At 52.1% G+C, this 22,213-nt stretch overlaps 1 protein-coding gene across 1 annotated transcript in view; it reads left to right on the top strand.

Annotated features, from left to right (window-relative positions):
• Window positions 1-21,974, top strand: part of LOC116952986 (5-hydroxytryptamine receptor 1F-like) — a 54,014-nt gene extending 32,040 nt beyond the window's left edge. Inside the window, exons 2-3 of the mRNA XM_032972770.2 lie at window positions 13,037-13,139; window positions 18,961-21,974. Of these exons, the coding sequence (XP_032828661.2) occupies window positions 19,049-20,347 (1,299 nt within the window). The 5' untranslated portion in view covers window positions 13,037-13,139; window positions 18,961-19,048 and the 3' untranslated portion in view covers window positions 20,348-21,974. The remainder of the gene's footprint in view (window positions 1-13,036; window positions 13,140-18,960) is intronic.
• The last annotated feature ends 239 nt before the right edge of the window (window positions 21,975-22,213 follow it).

The following is a 22,213-nucleotide window of genomic DNA, read 5'->3' as shown; positions in this document are numbered from 1 at the left end:
GTGTGGCAATGCCGCCATGCAGTTCAACTGCAGCAGCAGTAGCACATGTCGGTACAAATCAATTGCTGGCACTCGAACACACACGTGTCGATTCCCCGATTGCTTGAAGCCCTCGTGGGTGAGTAAGCGCCTGAGTCTTCCTACTTCTGCTTCTTCTTTGTACGGCGGCTGCTGCTGCTGATGTTATTGTTGTTGTTGAGCGGAGCGCCGGGTGGCTAAAACACAGCAAGTTGGCACGGTAGAGGGCATAGGTGGTGGGTGCATCTGCCAGTCATCTCAGTCGGTCGACCCACGGCACCTGCTGGGTCTGTCCCGTGACCTCCTGCCAGCGGGCGTTCGAGACTTTCACGTGGCCTCAACGTGCACCTCGCCTGGCACAAGCGCCGTGGTGACGTCACCGCCGGTTCATAGCGAATGGCGCTTGTTGTTGATGGTGTAGAGCAACAACAAATATTACAATTGCGGAGTCTACCGCTGCGATTGCCTCAGGCGAGCGAACGAATGGGTGAGTCACTAAGCGACTTTGCAAATTAATGAGCGAGTTGGTAATTGAGCGAGCGAGCGGGCGCGCGGGTGGGTGGGTGGTGGGTGCGGTGAGTGGGTGGGTGAATGAGGAGGTGAGTGAGTAAGTGATTGGCTGAGTGAGTCAGTGTTACGGTATCCACCTTTCCCACTGTCTAGCAAATCCCGGACTCATATCTCAGTCAGCAACGCGGTGCAGCAGCTTACAGGAAGGCAATACCGATACCAGATCTGTGTCAGAAATCAATTGCTGCCACCTGAATACAGATGCCAACTCGCGAAGGGTGATTTTGTAACACGTGCGCCATCCACCAACCCTCGCTGCCCCCACAGTGCTCGGCTACAGGGGGTGAGGTGCCAACACCGCCCGGCTAATGACGATGTTAAGAAGAAGATGATGATGACGATGAAGAAGAAAAAGAGCCAAGTGGAATTGTCAGCAGATTGTGTGACGTCTGGCAGATCGAAGTTCAGAACTTTTTAATTCTATATATATAAAAAAAACATTAAATAAAAATTGAGGTCTCTCACAGTTCCAAACGCCTTCTTCCTTGCTACTTCTTACATTTGTATTCCAAATTATATCCCGATTGTGCCGAATAGCGTCGTGTGACAAGATGGGAGTACTGTTTGGAGCGCTCACAGGACCCAGAGCATCGCCCGAGAAGGTGACATCACGTAACTACTTCTGAGGTCCATTCAATTGCATCTTATCCCCCGCGCCGGGCTGCACAATCTCTCACATGCCCGGCGGTCGAGGCATTTGTTGCAAAGCAGTCAAATCAATACAAAAAACGAAATCTAACTCTTCAGAGCTGAAAATTATTCCGAATTAAGTGAAATCAAAATGTAATGTCTCGGGTTTTCACCCCCCCCCCTTCACTGGTGACCAGGCTGAGACCATCAACTCATTACACACACTCGAGACCCCGATTTAATCACGGGTGACTGCCCAGATCTCGTCGGCAGCGCTGGCTAAGTGCCCTGACACGACATTAGCTCCCTGAGCTTACCACCCACCTTCCACAGATGCCTCGTATGAACGCGACGATCCTATTGGCTTAACACACCCCCGAACCGACACGGCCACGGATCGCCTCTGTTGGATCGCGCATTTAGACTTGCAAAAGCAGAAGTCGACAGTTTTCGATCTCACCCTCCGCGGCAGCCGAAACAAAGGCAGGTTTCTCGAATCCCACCACCCACCGGCGTGAATGGACACACCGCTGTCAGTCGATGGGCGGATCGCGTGCGGTGGATGCAAAGTGTGGGGATGCCCACCTTTTTCTAATGCCTAATTCGTAATGTTCTCAAGATTTTATATATATAAAAAAGAGTAAACAACGCTCTTAAGCGTTGCATTGTAAAGGAAAAAAAACCATGACGTTAAAAAAACTCCCGCATGTTTAGGATGTGTGTAGATTAAATGCATCATTAAGGAAACCACGGCCAATTAAAATTGAGCTGCCATCAGTGTGCTCAGCAGGATTTCACGAAACCCAAAAAACACTTCACCCTCCGGTGACTCATTTGGCAGTCCGCTGATTCGTGCACGCAGGGGACGAATGGTGATAGGAGCATCGGATTTTACATCACGGTATAATTAGTTCCAGGATCTTTCTTGTGTGCGTGTGTGTGTTACAAAAAAAAAATCCGAGACGGTTCCTCTCTCAAAGGAGCGGAGTCATGTGATAATTATCCCACAATTCGCTCTGCCGGGGGGTACCTCAGATGGGCAATTAAGAGAGGGAGTTGCGCGCCGAGGCTCCAGTGACGGTCGGCAGCAGCAATCCGCCAAAGAGCGACTCAAGTAAAGCGTGTGGAAGCTGAAGTGCCACTTTGCAGCGCGGAACGGAACGGGATGCACGCGCGGCAGCTGGGGGGGGGGGGGGGGGGTTAGTGCTGGGCCGGCAACCGGTGCGATCCTAGATTTGAACCTGGGGGGGTGGGGGGTGGGGGTTCAGCCGTTCCGTGACTGAACCAGGTCCTCGAGTGCAGTGGGGTAGATGGCCTCAGCCAGGTCACCGTTGACTACGCGAGAGGCCATCGCAATAAAATGTGGCTTTGCGCTTTTTTTCGTGGGCATGATAATAATTGAAACAAATAATTGCAGACTCGGAGGGCTCAATACGATCGGACCCGTGAGTCACTGCTCTCGGCAGTGTGCGAGAGAAACATTGGTGCGCGATTGCATACAGATTTAAATATATTATACATAGTGGCGGATAATAAAACATCGCGCATAATCCCAAAAAAAAATCCATTTTCCGCGGATCTCCATGCCAAAAACGCGTGCTGAGTGATAACACTTTCCTGCTGCCGCGCAGAAGACTCGGCCCACTTACTGGACAGCAGCAGAGCCACGCCAATCAATATCAAAACTCCCTCCACTGTTGTAACGATTTGCAACTATTGTACTGAAAGAGGCGATCACGTGGATTTCGTATTAATCGGAGCAACATATTTGTTCGCGTTAAGCACGTGACTTGTAATAAACATTTCCAAGAAAAACGATGTATCACTGTTTTTAGATGATTAATTTGGGCTTAAGGGAAATCCACGAGTTATGAATGTATGTCAAAATCTCAGGTGCGTGGTTAAAACCCGCAAAATCGGATCGGCAGTCTACCGTAATTTATATAAAGGCCACCCTGTAGGGTTTCCGCGGAAGAAGTTCCGCAGGACTTCTCCGACCCGACGCGCGTGCTCGCTCGGCTCTGCGGGAGTTCCGAGCGGACACTTTGTGTCGTGTCCCGACTGCCGATAGCACACTCGGGAGTAAAATTGGGCGAAGGCTACCTCGGGTTGTTCGCTTTTGGCGGCACGGAAATAGCTTCACGCGCGAATGGGATGTTCTTTTGCGTATGTGGCCCAGACCCTGTGCAACCCCCCCCCCCACCTCATCGGATAAGGGACCGTCTGGCCGCGTCTAAAGCTTAGCAACAGCACGGTTGGCTACGTACCTCCGATTAGCATGGTTGGTTATGTACGGTGCAAAAGAAGTTCAACATTACACGCATATAATTAAAAATGTTGCCCTTTCAGCCTGGCATCTGCAAATGAAGATGAACACAGCGTCGCCAACGTCACGGTTTTACTTTAAACGCGTTGTTCTAATTTTAACTGAATGGTTTTAAAAGTTTTATTGGAGGATAATAAGTTGTGCACAGGGGCCGTGGTATAGTTTTTTTAAGGGTGCCTTTAAATAAATACAGATTTTTTTTCTGATTTATATTTCATTAAGATGGCATACGGCGTCACGTGACTGCAGACGGCAAGGGGCAGCTGTCCTGGCAGAGGGCAAAGGCCGTGAGTCAAGGGGTAAAATCTAAAAGGACGCCACCTCTTGTTTAATCTTAACCCGTATGTAGTGTCGATAGTTCAGTGTTGATGTGCCGTTTTATTGAGGGACTATTACTGTGTGCTGTTATCTTGATGCGGGGCTGTTTTGGTGCAATTTTTTTTTTATTCCTTGCCCAATATTGCTAAATCGGACGCACATAATAGCATTTTATTAAATACATTTAGTAACTTGCTTACCATTTTCTTTATTTGTTCCTATTGTATTGTTGTAGTGTTTGCTGTTGTAATTTGCTGGTCTGCCCATGACTGGACATCTAAGAAGAAGAGCTTCACAGCTCATCGGATTTCTCCCGCAGTCTAAATAAAGATTCTGATCATCTGGATATTTTCTCATCGCTGAACAGAATCGGCACGCATCCTCGCGGATAACGGGAGATCTATGACATTTATTATTATTATTTTACAATGCAATGCGGCTTTCCACAGTCTCTCTATTTGAATGCATCTCCAGATGCTTCAGAATGAATGATTTAAATAAATAAGCACATTCAGCGTATTTGATGACCGCCTTCGATTGCGTAATATTAGAATATTTAATAACTGTAAACAATTAAGTAACGTGTTTGCCAATCAGTTTGTATCTTAATTGATGTAATTGTTGACTAATGTTCTTCTGCTCTTAAACCGCAAAACTTATTTATTTTAAATGTATTATCACCTCCACTTAGGTGGGTATCAAAACACTGTACACTAAAATTTCATGCAAAGACAATTACGGACTATAATCGCCCAGTAATGTCTGTCCGTCCCGCGCGTGACGTCACTCCACATGAGCCCCCCCCGCGTGACGTCACTCCACATGAGGTCCACCCCCTCATTAATATTCATGAGTGGGTGGATTTTTACACAAACGCAGAGGAAGGTCGAGCAGAATTAAATAATTTATGACGCAAGGTCGCTTCAAATATGACGACGTTTCTTTACAGCAAGTGACGGTTAAAAATAAATCTAAGCAGCACAGTGCTACATCCGTGCGTGACGTCACTGCAAAAGAGCCCCCCCCCCTTCATTAATATTCATGCCCGCGTGGAAATTTACACTGACGCACAAGAAGGTCGCGCACTCCACATGCCGCACTCCCTCCCCTCATTAATAATCATGAGCGGGTGACGTCACTCCACATGCTGCACCCCTCCCCAATAACCATTTGGGGGTGACGTCATTCCACATGGGGCAACCTCCCCCCCCCCTCATTAATAATCATGAGCTGATCAATTTTTCTATTGAACATTTCAGATTTACTGCAATATACACCCGTCCTTGGACGGGCAAACGAGCTAGTAATATCATGTTTAATTAATAGCCATGAGTTAAAAAGCGAGTCCTTCACCCCCTCGTAAACACGCCGAGGCTCATACTCTTTGGTTCTATTCGGTAAAGTCACGGGGGTAAAAAAATAAAACAACAAAAATCACGACGTTTCGGCCACAACACAAGCGGCCTTCATCAGGTGAAGGAACCAGACTGTCTCGAAGACTGCGCTGGAGTGGCCGAAACGTCGTGATTTTTGTTGTTTTATTTTTTACCTACGTGACTTTACCGAATAGAACCAAAGAGTATGGATCCTTGCAGTCACGAAAGCTTCAAATCTAGAACGCCGAGGCTCTTAGCGTGCCGGATCGCCGCTGGCGAGGCGGTTCCAGATCCTTGGGGGCAACGCTTGAGAAAGGCCCTCGACTCTCCCCAGCGTCGAGCGCAAGAGCCGAGGCTGGGAGCGTATAGTCGCAGGCCCTGCTCTGCAGAGAGTGGTAGAGATCATGGAGACCAGTCGTGTGACAGACCAGTCGGGCCCGCAGCCACATTGGTCCGAGACCATGCAGAGCTTTAAAGAACATTCAAAATACTGGTGTTTTTGGGTTAGATCGCGTAAATATATAAATGTGTCGTGAAACCCGCCACCACCTGACACGGCCAACGTAAACAGAGCGTGGCCAATTCGTCACGAGTACAGCACACCGGTTGTGCGTTGGAGAGCCAAGCCACAACATTTACAATCTCAGTACGACGTTTCGCCAGTAATTACAACCAGCTTCATCAGGCGACAGCCAGATATTGGTCGCATAAGCCGACGTGTTAAACTTTATAGACCAGCTTGGCTAACTTATACTAGATGCGAAAGCTTACTGGAAGCCGGAGAAGATCGCGGAGAGTGGGGAGAAACGTAGCTCGAAGCGGGGCTACCACGCCTCGGAATTCGGGCCGCCGCATTTTGCGCGAAGCCGCCTCAACAAGACACGTGGAAGCCCCGCGTGAAGGGCGTTGCGGTAATCAAGACGAGTCGATACGAACGCACGAGTTAATGACTCGAGGTCACGGCGATGAAAGAAAGCCGACTTGACCACAGCCGCCACCTGCGCTTGCACTTTGAGACTGCGGTCAAATAGAACCCGTTAGGTTTGCGTACCTTGGGCAAGGTGTGAAGCTAAACCCCGTTAATAAGGGGACATTTAATCTGGCACTGTCCCAGCCTGAACCGAGCATCAGAGCATCTTGCGTACGACGGCAGTATGTTCAGGGGATAAATTGGCAATATCGAGAGGGCTTCGGGAGAGAGAGTTCGTGTCGTTTTCCTCCTCCTCCTCCTCCTCTTCTGTTGAGGTAGCTCAGACCACAGTGGGTTTACTCTGCGGTCCATTGTTCGGTGTTACGAGTGAATCTTGTTTAAAAATCGTGCCAGTCGAAACTTGAAAGCTGCGAGTTCCAATTCCAGCCGGTGCTGAGCTCATTACCCCTCTCAGCCAGTGATGGACTGGGACTAAAACATCGGCCCAGAAATTAGTAAACACAGCGACCCAAATTCGGGCTACTTGGAGTTGGCTGGATTTGCGATGTGGCGACGTGTTAGCGTGATTTTGCCGTGCGGTCTCATTATCCCATTGGGGCTGAGTCCACAACAACATAATGGGGCCGGTGAGGAAGTGATCTTTGGGGCTACCCAGCTCGGTATTGTGTAGATCGGAGACGATCGCCCTCCCCCCAACCCTCCAGGCGCACGATTGAGCTGCAGTGGCACGACGAGCGCGGGGGCTTTTGTGGACAAATTAACTCCGGGTAGCGGCTTGCATCGCTTCCTTCCAGCTGAGCGAGAGGCGCCTTCGCAGCGCAGCAAGGGGAGGAAGGGAGGCAGCGAGGGAGTGACGTCGGGTTAATGCCCCGTCTGATTGCACTGCTCCTGCACCCCCCCCCCCCCCACCACGTGGCCCCCAACTCTCGGCAGATATTGTGTTTGACGATGGGGGAAATGGGAATCGGAGGCTCCGTCGCTCGCCGCGGGTTACCGGCCGCGTTCGGGAAAAGCAAACGAGCGAGGCGGCGGTGACCGCCGGGGTGATGATGATGATGATGAGTCACGCGGACGATCAGGTGACTGGGAACAGCGCCGCACGTGGCGCTGCCCTCGTTTGCCCCCTCCCCCACCTCCACCTCGTCACAACGAGAATCTCTGTGCTGGAGGAATCCGATGGGCCACGATGCTCTTTTTCAGGGGCACGGGGTCAGAACGTTACAATAACAAACAACAGAAAACAAAAACACGATAGGAGCGGCAATGTATAAGAAAGGTAAACAAATAACTTTAAAAAAATCCGAATATAAAACTAAAGTTTTTTTTTTAATCTTACGAGGCAAAGCCCGCGCTGAGCTACGAGCTTCGTTTTTAAGAAGCGACCTGGCACTCGCTCCGCGCGCCCGTCATTAATCAAGACCACCAACCCCCGCACCCGCGTTGCCGACGATCACGCTCCACACAAGGGCGTTCGTTGAAGGCTCTAAGTTGACCTCTGAGAGGAGAGCGGCCCACAGCCGTGTACACAGACGAGGCAATGACCCCAGCGCCGAGCAGTTGCGGCGTTGCTTGGCCGCCCAGCCGTCACGCCGAGCAATGGCAACGCCCCCCCGCTGCACGTAACCGCGCGCGCGCCTCCGGCGAGCACGGTTGGCTGCGTACGGTGCGATAGAAGTTCAACGTAGACACGCACGCGCGTGCGATTCCTCTTCCCGGACCGTGATGGTCCCGCACACGGGGGCTCTGAGTGTGGTCGCGGTCAGCGCGCTGCGCTAAGGAACCCGGCGACCCGAGATCGATCTCCCGCTCACGGCCACCACCGGTGACGATCGTTTGAACCGGACCTGGGTCTCCCCTAGGTCGACTCAACCTCAAATGAGCACCTGGAACGGTGTGTAAACATCGCCATTTAGGGAGACAAAGGTGGCCGGGCGTGGTGTTTTGGCCACCCCCACCCCCCTTATGTGCCGTGCCGGCTTTCATAGGTGCTTCGCGAACAGCACTTGCCCCAGAAGTATGTTAAGGCTATACAGGGTGTCTTTGTCTCTGTGTGAGTCTCTGTCAGCATATGCTACAAGACAAATAGGATTCATACCGACACTGCTGTACATTGACAATTGCGCAACACGATTATTTGACAAATTTGTCAATTAATTCAAAGGACAACCACGCCAGTAGTTCATTATCAGCATCATCATCATCACAATGACGATATGCCCCTGTGCCTCAGAGCAAAAGGCACCTGGGTCCAATGCCTGACTAGCTGATCTTTGCTGTGTAGAGTTTGTACGTTCCCTCTCCCCCGTCTGAATGGGTTTTCCTCGAGCTGCTCTGTTTTCCTCGCATTGCGAAAACAATCCAACCGGTTGAACACGTGGCAAGCTCTCGCGACCAATATTATCCCTAATGAAGGTTATCGGGTTAGATCGCGTTGTTTATGAATGTGTCGTAACCCTCCACCACCCGACACGGCCAATCAGCAAAAAAAAAGTGTCACGTTGACAAAAGACGAATAGTTCACTACTTTAGCTCACCGGTGTGTGTTGAAGAGTGACTCCACAACATTTACAGTTTGAATAGTACGACGTTTCGCTGGTAATTACATTATTATGAATCCAACCGGTATTGGCCAAAACATCCCAAAGCTGAATTTTTTTTACTGAGAAGTAATTCCTCAATTGGGGTTACACACACAGCAAAAGCGTTGCCTCTAGACTGTAAAACGAACAAAAAACACTTGGCAGGACCCTCCTTAGAAACAGTCTTGAGACTCGGTGAGGCTTTACCTGGGTAATAATGCAAGCGTCAACACAATTATAATTACATTCACAAAGCTAGGCTCTCTCATGCGCACGACCACTCTTAAAACTATAATTCGAACGAGGCTGGTTTTGAAAATGAGTACGTAAGCGTGCACATAATTATTACACAGAGGCAATTAAAATGTACGGAGACAGCGCGGAGCTTACGGTGTGTGTTTTGAAAACACTTTGCCGTTTGCCGTGCTATTCTTGCGTACGGCAGCGATGTGCTTGGGAGCGAGATGCCAATATCGAGGTCTGCTGCTCGCCACGACGAGAGGGCTTCAGGAGAGAGAGAGAGTCGGTGCCGTTCTACGCTATACCGCATTGTATAGCGCAGACGATACAATGCACGTGGTATTGATCATTACAATCGCACATTTCAACGTGCAATTCCAGCGACTGTGGACGATGCCGTGAGGTATTGCGGGCAGAGCGAGGGTGGCGATGGTCATAGCGGCGGCAAGCCGCAGCGTGGGCGAGTGTGGTGGTGACATCAGGGGTCAGTAGCGTGGGCGAGTGTGGTGGTGACACCAGGGTCAGTGACGTGGCGAGTGTGGTGGTGACTTCAGGGGTCAGTAGCGTGGGCGAGTGTGGTGGTGACATCAGAGGTCAGTGAAGTGGGCGAGTGTGGTGGTGACATCAGAGGTCAGTGACGTGGGCGAGTGTGGTGGTGACATCAGGGGTGAGTGACGTGGGCGAGTGTGGTGGTGACACCGGGGTCAGTGACGTGGGCGAGTGTGGTGGTGACATCAGGGGTCAGTGACGTGGACGAGTGTGGTGGTGACATCAGCGTCAGTGACGTGGGCGAGTGTGGTGGTGACATCAGGGTCAGTGACGTGGCGAGTGTGGTGGTGACTTCAGGGGTCAGTGCCGTGGGCGAGTGTGGTGGTGACACCGGGGTCAGTGACGTGGGCGAGTGTGGTGGTGACATCAGGGTCAGTGACGTGGGCGAGTGTGGTGGTGACATCAGGGGTCAGTGACGTGGGCGAGTGTGGTGGTGACACCGGGGGTCAGTGACGTGGACGAGTGTGGTGGTGACATCAGGGGTCAGTGACGTGGGCGAGTGTGGTGGTGACATCAGGGGTCAGTGACGTGGGCGAGTGTGGTGGTGACACCAGGGTCAGTGACGTGGGCTAGTGTGGTGGTGACATCAGAGGTCAGTGACGTGGGCGAGTGTGGTGGTGACATCAGGGGTGAGTGACGTGGGCGAGTGTGGTGGTGACACCGGGGTCAGTGACGTGGGCGAGTGTGGTGGTGACATCAGGGGTCAGTGACGTGGGCGAGTGTGGTGGTGACACCAGGGTCAGTGACGTGGGCGAGTGTGGTGGTGACACCGGGGTCAGTGACGTGGGCGAGTGTGGTGGTGACATCAGGGGTCAGTGACGTGGGCGAGTGTGGTGGTGACACCAGGGGCAGTGACGTGGGCGAGTGTGGTGGTGACACCAGGGGCAGTGACGTGGGCGAGTGTGGTGGTGACTTCAGGGGTCAGCGGCGTGGGCGAGTATGGTGGTGACACCGGGGTCAGTGACGTGAGCGAGTGTGGTGGTGACATCAGGGGTCAGTGACGTGGGCGAGTGTGGTTTGCCTGGGGATTCCCATTTCACATATTAATGTGTTGTTGTTGTTGTTATTGTTCAGGCCATTGTGGAAAACTGGGCGCACCAAAGTTGATACATATCCTCACCTCCCCCCTTTATTCATGTAAGCGCAATTCTCACCCTATTCCTGTCCACGTGCCTGTAACTCTGATGTTGTTATTGTGCTGCGATCAGTCTAGGAATACCATACCGGAGCCCACTTGGACTCAGAGGAATTTAATAACCTAACAACGATTTATGTTCGTGCGATTTTTTTTCGATGTCTCTCGTGAAGCTGCGCTTGTTTTTTTCTTTCTTTTAGCCCTCATTCTTTTTGCTGCATTCGTGCTGCTGCAGACTGCCACGCTTCACCTCACTTTGTTTTAGCTTTCGTCTCGCTGGTGATCCGGGGTCGCTCATGCCAATGAGCCTCCTGCCCTGACCTCATGATCTCACACCCGGTCACACCGAAACCCAACTTGACTTGGCCTTGGTCATAATCGGTGCATGGGGCTCGCACGCCCGCCTTCAACTATTGCACGAAATATTGAAGTGAAGTCTGTGTGAGTGTGTGTCACGGTGTGTGTGTGTGTGTCACTATGTGTGTGTGTGGTGAGCGGTAGTGCAGCGGTCAGTGCACTTTGCTACGAAACCGCCGACCAGAGTTCGATTCCCACTCACGGCCAACACCCGTGACGATTATATAATTATCTGAACTTGTCATGGGCCTTCCCTAGTTCGACTCAGCCTCAAATGAGTACCTGGTGTGGTGTGTAAACATCGCCACTGGGGAGACAAAGGCGGCCGGGCGTGGTACTGGCCACCCACCCCACCCCCCCCCCCCGTGTGCCATTCCTGCCTTCATCGGTGCTCGCTAACAGCACTTGCCCCAACAGTTTTGTCAGGATATATGGGAGATCTTTGTTTTGTCTGTGTGAGAACATATTTGATCTATCCGCCATTGCCAAACGTAGTGCAGGAGTGTAGTGGTGAGCGCACTGTGGCTACTGAGCCAGTGACCCAAGGTCAATTTCCGCTCACGACCAACAACAGTGACGAATGTTTGAAATGGTCCTGGGCCTCCCCGAGGTCGACTCAGCCTCACTTGATTACCTGGTGGGATGTGTAAACATCACCACGAGGGAGACAAAGGCGGCCGGACGTGGTGTTGGACTCCCACTCCCTTTGTATGCCGTGCCGTCCTTCATAAGTGTTCGTTAAAAGCACTTGTCCTAACAATTACAAAGGGGACCTTTGTCATTGTCTTTTGTGCGAAGATATTCGATCTGCCTGCTGTTTTTTGCAAATATTGTACGTATGTTTTATTATGTCATGTATAATGTTTTATCATAATCGTTCATAAACCATGCACATCTGAACGTTGTTGAGCGAGCGACAATAGTTAAACACGTAGTAGGGCTTTCGAGACCAATATTATCCATCTTTGTTGTTAGATCTAAATGTGTCGTTAAACCAGCCACCACCCGATGCAGCCGATTAGTAAGGTTTGTCACGTAAACAAAACGTGCCAATTCGTTACTAGTACAGCAACACCGGTTGTGTGTTGGAGAGTGAACCCACCACATTTACAATTCGAGTACCATGATGTGTCGCCGTTAATAACAACCAGCATCATCAGGCGGCAGCCAGAGAGTTGTAGCGAAATCCTGTTTCGGTCTTAAATAGAGGAGGGATTAATGTGACGTCGCCACTTTCGAACGACTACTCTGCAGTTTTGCAAAGTATAGGAAAGGTTAACAAATCACTTTAAAAATATGTGCAAATAAAATAAAACATTTCTCATCTTACCAGGTAAGGCCCACTGAGCTGTATAGCTCTTTTTAGAAGTGACCTGGCCACAAATGATAGCTAAAACAAGTGGCTTATCACGTATAAATCTATAGCAGCCAAATACTTTAAACGCATGTTGATTTTAAATATGGAGGGAAAAACCGGAGGACTCGGAGAAAAATCCATACGACCACGGGGAGACCGTGCAAACCCCAAATATAGAGGCGTGAGGGTCGCGATCGAACCCACGACACTCTGTATACCAGGCAAGGTAGTTAACATCTCGCCACCGTGGCACCCAAGCGACCACACATCGTTGTTGGTCCGCTGCTTTCCGGTGTTCCCGGAGAAGTCGGCCACCTCACCTCAACCACCCGGGGAGATTCCCCTCGCGTGCGGTGAGAGACGGAGTTGAGTCGGCCCCGATGCGAGAGCTCCCCGCCCAATCACCCAACGGACGAGAAGGGCCCCAATCAACGCGTCTGGTGAGCGGGTCTGCCCGGGCGGGCGACATTTCTCGACGCATTTGCAGTGCACGTGACCTCTCAACGTCCGTTTGCCGCGTTTGCATCAGGCAATGAATCAGCAGCGGCTGCTCTGCTCTGAAGACCGCAGATGTTTTGAACGCGTCGCCGAGACGTCTCGAGTTGACTTGCATGATCTTGTATTTGATGTTGTCATTTGTTTTCGACCAGGTGTTAACCGCGGTCGGGGATGGAGCGGTGGCTCGGTGGTCGGCACACCGTGCTGTGAACCGGTGACCTGGGTTCAATTCCTGGCCACGGGTAGTCATCTTCGGTGAGTGAAGATCTGAGCAGTCGCTTGCCCACCCCCACGCGTTTCACCAACTCCCATTGACCAGCACAACAACCGCCATTCACCACCAAGTGGCGGTGATGTCACCACCGTGCTTGTGCTAGGGTATGTGCACGTTAAGGCCACGTGGAAGTGCCGAAAGCCTGCTGGCAGAAGGTCACGGAGCAGAACCAGGTGCCATGGGTCGACTGACTGATATGACTGGCCGATGCACCACCTGTGCCCCCTTCTGTGCCAACCTGCTGTGTTTTAGCCCCTGGCACTCTACTCGTGGTTGTGAGCATCCCTCCTCTGCCCTCCGTTGTTGCTGGATGGCGATTGCCTCCAACTGCCCAGTAGCAACATCCTTTACGAGCCTCCTCCACAGAGGCCGATCTTGACACCGCTGGTACCAGTCATCGGCAAGTCCACTCAGCTCCACGTCCTTTTGTACCACATCACTCCATCTCTTCTCTAGCCATTGCCGCGCCCGTTTAGTCCCCTCTATCTGGCCGAAAAAAGTTGTTTAGGCATGCGGTGGCTGGGCATGCAGGCTACATGGCCCAGCCAATGCAAGCTTGCCTGCTGGAGGAGCTCACCGATGGGACTGTGTCCAGATCTTTCAAGGATTTGTGAGCTCCTCAAACAATCCAGCCTGGTGAAACCCAAGGTGGGTCGTAGGCAGGACAGTCTAAATGTTTCTAACCGGTGAAGATGTTCTATTCGGGGGGTCCACGTTTTGCAAGCATAAAGAAGGGAGGGAAGACCTGCAGCATCGTGTGGAGTAACGAACCAGGTAGCTTCCACACAGCGCTATGCAGCCAATCAAACGATAATGCCGCTCGACTGATTCGGAGTGAGACCTCCACTGTCAACCAGAGCTGGTCATGAGCACACTCCCCAGGTATGATAAACTCTCCACTCTCTCCACAACTTCCCCATTACCAATTGGGGGTTGTGGGGATGGAGTGTCTGATGGTACTAAATACCCAGGCAGGTGCTTAGTTTTGGTGGAATTGATGGTAAGGCCCCACTTCCTAGTGGCACGCTCCAGGTTCAGCGTGCAGCGCATCCAACTCCTCCTCTGAGTGAGCATCAATCACCAGATCATCGGCATACATAACATGATTGACCAATAGGGAGCCATCCCTTGACCGCACCCGGGCATTGATCAGCCTCCCATTATATCTGTACCAGATGGAAATTCCTCCGGTACAGCCATCGAAGGCTTCACAAACTACGTGGTTGAAATACATGTTAAATAATGTGAGAGCCAGAGGACATCCCTGTTACACCCCAAGGTGAATAGGGAATGGCTCCGACTCCCGGTGACATAGTTTTACCCGGGCCCGCTCACCATGATGAAGGTCCTTAATGATTCTGAGTAGAGAGTCAGGGACTCAGATAGCATGAGGAACAACCCAGAGCCCAGGCCTACTGATGATATCATAGTCCTTGACCAGGTCAATGAAGCAGAGATGTAGGTCTTGTTGGAATTCCCTACACCTCTGCTGTAGCAGACAGACAGAAATATGGCATCTGTGCAGGACCACCCTATCCTGAAACCACATTGGGGCTCCGCAAGGCTCTCCTCGGCGTGCCTGCAAAGTCGATGTTGAATAATCCTTGCCAGGACCTTTGCCGGCACATTGAGGAGTGAGATTCCCCTGTAGTTGTTACACTCTGTGCGGTCCCCCTTCTTAAAGAGGGGACGATCAGGGCATCCTTCCAATCCTGCAGAACCCATACAGTGGTCCACACTGTTATTATGCTTATCATGCAGGGTAGTCTGTGCACAAACGCCACCCTTCCTCCCCCAAGAACTGCTCAGCAAATCTGCAAACCTCTTTCTGGGGGTCAGAGATTGTATCACCATTCTTTCCCCTAATGATGGTGATAGGTGTGGTGCTGCAAGTTACTTTTTCGATGGAGTTAAAGAGTGATTTGTATTTGCGGGCCACTGAGGCAGATTCCATCACCTCAGCAAGCCGCAACTACCACCCATCCTTACAGCGCCTCATGGCTCTCCAAGCCTCTGAGCGAAGGCCACGGTAAGCGTCCTTATTCTCTGATGTGGGATGCTGGAGATGGTGAGAGTGGGCCTGTCACTTTTTCTCAGCCAGCCTGAACACCTCCTCTATCATCCACAGTCGTAAACCTTGCCCATTTCCCCTCGGCATCAGGAGGAGTGAGGAACGATGCCAACCCCAGCTGAAAGCAATGATGAAATTCTTGGTTGCAACTTTCATCAGCTAGCTGAGACCAGGCCACTGTGGGTTCGAATGGAGTCCTGGGTGTACACCCACCACCAGAGTGGAAGAATGGCGGGCGCACCTTACATATGACAAGTCGATGGTCAGCGGGCAGATCAGCCCCACGGTAGGCCCTGGTGTCAAGGACATGGGCCCGCATCCGCTGGTCCATCACTATCTAGTCCAGCAGATGTTCTTGCTTGGACCTGGCGTTCATCCATGATGTTCTGTGGATGCGCCAATGCAGTTGTAGTGTTGTAAATATGACGAATATACTTCCTTATGAGGCACACGTTGTTTATTGTGTTTTACTACAGGGTCCCTTACAGGAAGGGTATATCGGTCCCTTCACCCGTATCCTAGGCGCTATGGCCTCCGAACTATACGGCACCTAACTCTGGTCACCCGTTCCCTATCATCCTCCGGCTGAGACCTAGGGGAGGCTAACTGACCCAGGTCTCCTGGTTCGTGGGTCCTGACCACTGGCCTCTCTGAGCTCCAGCCCTTAGAAGGACTGTAGAGCTTGGGGTCCAGGGTCCTGTCTGCCAGGGACCTATTCTCCCTTGACCACTGGCCTCACTGAGCTCCAGCCCTTAGAAGGACTGTAGAGCTTGGGGTCCAGGGTCCTGTCTGCCAGGGACCTATTCTCCCTTGACCACTGGCTTCTCTGAGTTCCAGCCCTTAGAAGGGCTGTAGAGCTTGGGGTCCAGGGTCCTGTCTGCCAGGGACCTATTCACCCTTGACCACTGGCCTCACTGAGCTCCAGCCCTTAGAAGGACTGTAGAGCTTGGGGTCCAGGGTCCTATTCTTCAGCCTGGTCTTCTGTCTTCGGCGTGTAGATAACTGAGCCAGAGCTCTCTGAGCTCTCTGAGCTCTGGCTAATATACCCGTTCGTGGCCGGCTCCGCCCTGGCCACGCCTTCCTTCTGGAACCTTCTGGAAGGTGACATCATTCCCCCGGTTCCCCCCCACCCGGGGGCCCGGGGAATGTGTCCCAGGATCCGTTTATTGGGATCCACCGTTGGCCTCTCTGTGACCCATGGCATTTGCCGTGGCGAGGTAACGCCTCTGCACTCTATTGACGGTAAGTGGGACTACAGGCTGTTGAATGGTGAGTGACGATCACCTCTACATAGGAACAGCGTGTTGGTAATTACAAGCCCATGGGCTGCAGAAAAGTCTAGAAGCCTCCTACCGTTGTTATTGAGCTGATTTGGCCCATGCCTTCCAATCACTTCGGACCAGGTGCCAGCAGCATGACCAACTCGGGCATTAAAGTTACCCAACAGGAATACTCTATCCCGAAAGGCCATTTAAGCTAGCACCTGTGGCAGGAGGTCATATAATGCATCTGACTCATCGTCCTTGTCTGCATCCCTCCACTGATGTTCATCTTCGGTGGGGGCATAAGTAACCACGACCACCACTCCTCGCCTCTGGTTGATATGAAGGCGAGCCCAAAGCAGCCTGGGTCTTACAGCTTCCCACACCTCACTGCCACGCGACCACGCCCCCTTAATTCTTTTGTTAAGAAGAAGACCCCCTCCCTGTTATTTGGCAGTCTCCTGCCCCGAGTAGAGGACTGTCCACCCCTCATGGTGGCAGAAGCCAGAGTCAGTCCACCGGACCTCCTGAATACCACAGAGATCCGGGCAGTACCGGTCCAGCTCCCAACAGAGGAGTGGCAGCCTCTCCACCGCAGTGAGCGTTTGAACATTCCACATGTCCACCCGCATTGTCTTTTTGCTGTTTCTGGAGGAACCCCTAAGGGTAATGATTCAATCCCCTGGCTCCGCCAAATGGGGTTTGGCCAGGAGATGTCATAGGCGCCTGTACCCCTGGAGCCTCCAGCACAAGCTTAACTAGATATGTTTTTTTCATGGATTAGTGGTAATTAATTGAAGGTGGAGGCATTACCAGCCCACCCATCCAGAGCCCCCTTTGGTCGCTGTAGCGGCTACAAGACGCCGTGAAATTGGTCCTCCCCCATGGCACTGCTAAACCACAGCATTACCGTCCGGCACCAACGAGGTGGTAGAGAGTTGTTTTGCCTTACCAGCATGGTGAAGTATGGCCGGCACGCCATGGGGAGATGATCATCCACCATTGGATTGACAAACGGCTGTAGATAAATTTTGATTTCAAGCTTTCGTGACTGCAGTAATGAATATTCTTAGCTCTTTCGGTAAAGTCACGTTAAAGGGAAACAATACAATAATAAAATATTTATAAAACAATAAAAAATTCTCACGACGTTTCGACCATAACACAAACGGTCGTCATCAGGTGTGTCGGTTTGCATTAATTGATTTATTCTAAAACGGTGTATTTATTTATTTATAAAAAACGTCAGCGCCACGCGCAGCGATTTGGCAGTTTATTTAGAAGGACTAGTCCATCTATGTTCTGAAAATAGAAGGGGGGAGACGAAAAAAGTAATGTATGCTGTCTGAAAGCCATTGTAAGCGTGAACAATCAATTAAGACCTGAAATGGTTTATCAAATCTTTCCAATGATTGCTAAGCCAGAATCCATCTTCTCGGTTGAAATTGTCTCTGTGCTTGTATATGTGGATAGCCTCATGAACGAATCTCTCATAGTAGCCAGATGGCTTACATAGAACCTCTGTCTTGGAAAAGTCAATGTCATGTGAGCCTACTGAATTATAACAATGATCTGCATTGGTTCTGCCAACACCTCGGCCGTGGCAGATCATTGTTATAATTCAGTAGGCTCACATGACATTGACTTTTCCAAGACAGAGGTTCTTTGTAAGCCATCTGGCTACCATGAGAGATTCGTTCATGAGGCTATCCACATATACAAGCACAGAGACAATTTCAACCGAGAAGATGGATTCTGGCTTAGCAATCATTGGAAAGATTTGATAAACCATTTGGGCTTAAATGTTCATGCTTACAGTGGCTTTCAGACAGCATACATTTATTTTCGTCTCGCCCCTCCTCTTTTCAGAACATAGATGGACTAGTCCTTCTAAATAAACTGCCAAATCGCTGCGCGTGGTGCTGACGTTTTTTTATAAATAAATACACCGTAAAAAATAAATAAATTAATGCAAACCAACACACCTGATAACGACAGTTTGTGTTATGGTCGAAACTTCGTGAGAATTTTTTATTGTTTTATATATATTTTATTATATTATTGTTTCCCTTCAACGTGACTTTACCGAAAGAGCTAAGAATAGGCTGTAGATAATTCAATTCTTATTGTTAATGTGAACCATCATGACACTGGTCGTAACCACCAGCGAAATGTCGCTGCCCAATTGATAACCATTGTGACATCGCTCCCCAACGCAGCACACCGTGGTGCTGAAGCAGTCATGAATTGTCGCGTGTGCTGACATGACGACTCTATTCATCAGCCCCCGTCGGGTGGAGGAGGGTTTACGACGCGCATTTTGCTCACCGCGGCAATCTTGACCCCAACATTAGGCTTGTAAATTCCGATACCGGTGGCGAAAGCCCTCTGCGCATTAAACCCACGCTGTTGAGTCCAGGCCAGAAACTAACGCCGCTCCCCGCTCATTTTCACGCCAAATCCTCGCAGGTTCACGCCGACCACCCAACCCGCCCGCCCACCCACCGACCGCCCTGCGGAGCGGTGGAGGGTGGCGGGGGGCGGTAGCGACGCCACGATGGAGTTCCTCGCGGCGCCGTGGAACGCCAGCGAGATGTCCGCTGCCGCTAACACCACCGCCACCAACGGCTCGGAGCGGCCGCTCCCTCCGGCCGCCACGCTCGATGCCTCCGAGGCCTCCTCCCTCTCCTCCTCCTCCTCCGCGGCCAAGGTTGCCACCTCGCTGACGCTGGCCGCCCTGGCGCTGGCCACCGTCGTGGTGAACGCGCTCGTCATCGCGGCCATCTCGGCCACGCGCAAGCTGCGCCAGCCCGCCAACTACCTCATCGGCTCGCTGGCCGTGGCCGACCTCCTCGTGGCCGCGCTGGTGATGCCCGTGGCGGCGGCCTACGTGGTGACGGGCGAGTGGGCGCTGGGCGGTGCCCTCTGCGACCTGTGGCTCAGCCTGGACGTCACCTGCTGCACGGCCTCCATCCTGCACCTGTGCGCCATCGCCCTCGACCGCTTCTGGGCCATCACGGACGCGGCCGAGTATGCGCACAAGCGCACGCCGGGACGCGCCGCGCTCATGATCGCCGCGTCCTGGCTGCTGGCGGCGTGCATTTCGGTGCCGCCGCTCTTCTGGCGCCGGCGCGACCCCGCCAAGCCGCGGTGCATCATCGAGCACGACCACGTGCTCTACACCATCTACTCCACATTCGGCGCCTTCTACGTGCCGCTCGCGCTCCTGCTGGCGCTCTACTGCCGCATCTTCCGCGCCGCCAAGCGTCTGTACGAGAAGCGCGAGTCGAAGCAGCGCGAGAAGCTGAGCGTGAGCGCAGAGAGCGCCGTGAGCCTGGAGCAGCCTTCGCAGTCCCAGCACCAGCAGCAGCAGCAGCAGCAGCCGGCCGGTAAGCTGTTCCGGCTGCCGCAGCCGTTCTGCATGTCGGAGACCTCGTCCTCGGACCAGACGCTGGCGCAGGCGGAGCGCTCCGGGCAGCACCAGCAGAGCGTCAGCGCGGTGGCGCGGCGCTCCAAGCGCTCTCTGCGCCCGCCCCGCTCCGTCCGCTTCATGAGCGCGCGGCTCGACCAGCGGCGGCCGTGCCTCCAGGAGCGCATCTCGGGCTCGCGCGAGCGCCGTGCCGCCAAGACGCTGGGGCTCATCCTGGGTGCGTTCGTTGTGTGCTGGCTGCCGTTCTTCATCAAGGAGCTCGTGGTGAACCTGTGCAAGTCGTGCGCCGTGTCGCCCGAGGTGGCCGACCTGCTCACGTGGCTCGGCTACATGAACTCGCTCATCAACCCGCTCATCTACACCATGTTCAACGAGGACTTCAAATCGGCCTTCAGGAAGCTCGTGTCCAGGCAGCCGAGGCTGTGAGGGCGCTCCCGGACGGTGGGGCCGAGAGGGATGTGGAGACGGCCGACTGACCGGCCGGCTGGCTGACTGGCTGGACTGGCAGCCGGCTGGCCGACTGGCTGGCCGACTGGCTGACTGGCTGACTGACTGGCTCACTGTCCGGCCAGCCGGCTGACTGACTGACTGGCCGGCCAGCTGGCCTTCGCGGGACTAGAAGTCATGACGGCCGATGGTCGAGACTAACCGTGGAGTAGGCAGCCAAAGGGATGGAAACGCGAAGGCGTCACAGAGGATGTCAGCCGAGGAGATGGAGCGATGGGTTCGGGTCGTGTATGTACGTACGCGTGTTGAACTTCTTTCGCACCGCATGCAGCCAACCGCGATAATCGGAGGTGTGGGGGGACGATGACAACAAACTATACACAAAAATCAGTTCGAAAGAAATGAGTTGGCCAATGTAGATGATTTAAAAGTGCATAGCTCCAGTGGCTTTCTCATTTCGGAAGGAAGAGCTTTCCAGACGGCCGCAGAAGTGCGTGTAAAAGCGTGCGATGCGGTAAGCGTTTTTGTTCAATGGCTAATCAAAGCTCGCCGCTGCTGCGAGGATGACCGGAGTTCACGTGGCGAAGGTTTACACTCCTTGGCGAGATCAGAACCCGGGTCGTGCGCTGCGGGTGGCTGGGTGGATGGTTGCATCGCAGGATCGTGAGAATTGGCGGCGACTTAGGGAGGCCTCCGTCCAGCAGCAGGATTGAGCGCATGGCTGGTGGTGACCGAAACGTCTGACAGTTATATCCTCACGGAGGGTTTATTCTCTAGGGAGAGCCCCCGCTGCCTCAATTCACAGCTCCCGTTGCGGAGCAGTAAATGTGCGTAACGAATATCGTCTTATTGGGGGAAGGGAATCGTTTTTCAGTCGTCATTATTTGGCATAAATATGCGGGGCAAAACACGGACAAACACGTGCTCAGTTTACAGACATAGCTTCGATGTGTGAAATATCTGGCGAGTTCATCAGTGTTGAGCCAAAACGCGGACTGAATGAGTGCATTTAACAGAGATTGCCATGGCTTGTATGTATGTGTGTACAATGTTGAACTTCTTTCACGCCATTCGTAGCCAACAGTGTTAATCGGAGGTGTGGGGGAACGACAACAAACTTAACACAAAAAGCAGTTCTAAAGAAATCCAGATTTGGAAGTGCATAGCACCGGTGGCTTCCTTATATCGGAAGTAAGAGCGTTCCAGACGGCCGCAAAAGCGCATCCGAAATTGAGCGCAATGCGGTGACCGTCTTTGTTCGATGGCTAAGCCAAATGCCGCTGGTGGTCGGAGTTCGCGTGACGGTTCATGCTCCTTAACGAGATTAGCAAAGGTATTGTGGTTCATTTGTGGCAAGCACTTTGTGCATAATGAGTATCTGGAATATTGCACATTTTTTTGGCCTCTGAACCCAGGTTATCTTGTGAAAGAACTTTAACTATATTTTATTATTATTTTATTAATCCCTGTACATTTCTGTAAAGCTCCTGTTGAGGACACGTGCAGTGTAATATATATGTACATAGACATTTATAATGGCGTGTACAATGGCTAAGTTATCAGGATTCATAAACAATTCATACAAATAAAGGCCAAGGTCAATGCTCTTTGTGTTTTTGTGTGTTTTTTTATTGGATAAAGGCGCAGCCCTGCGATTGCCCGCTCGCGGCACTGCTGGCGGAAGGGGCCTCCGTTGTTAGAGGGAGCTTTAGAGAGACCCCCACCCCACCCCCTTTCAGAGGGCATTTGGTGAAATCCTCCACGCTGGCCAGACGCTCTTCGGGAGAGATGGGAGCGCCCACACTTCATCCCCACCGGACCACGCGACATTGTCCATCAACGAAC

The sequence above is a fragment of the Petromyzon marinus genome, chromosome 49 (genome assembly GCF_048934315.1).
Source record: "Petromyzon marinus isolate PM22_M1 ecotype Great Lakes invasive population chromosome 49, UKy_Petmar_22M1.pri1.0, whole genome shotgun sequence".
Lineage (NCBI taxonomy): Eukaryota > Metazoa > Chordata > Hyperoartia > Petromyzontiformes > Petromyzontidae > Petromyzon > Petromyzon marinus.
Note: the sequence above shows the minus strand (reverse complement) of the source record. Positions and strands in the feature narration are given on the sequence as shown.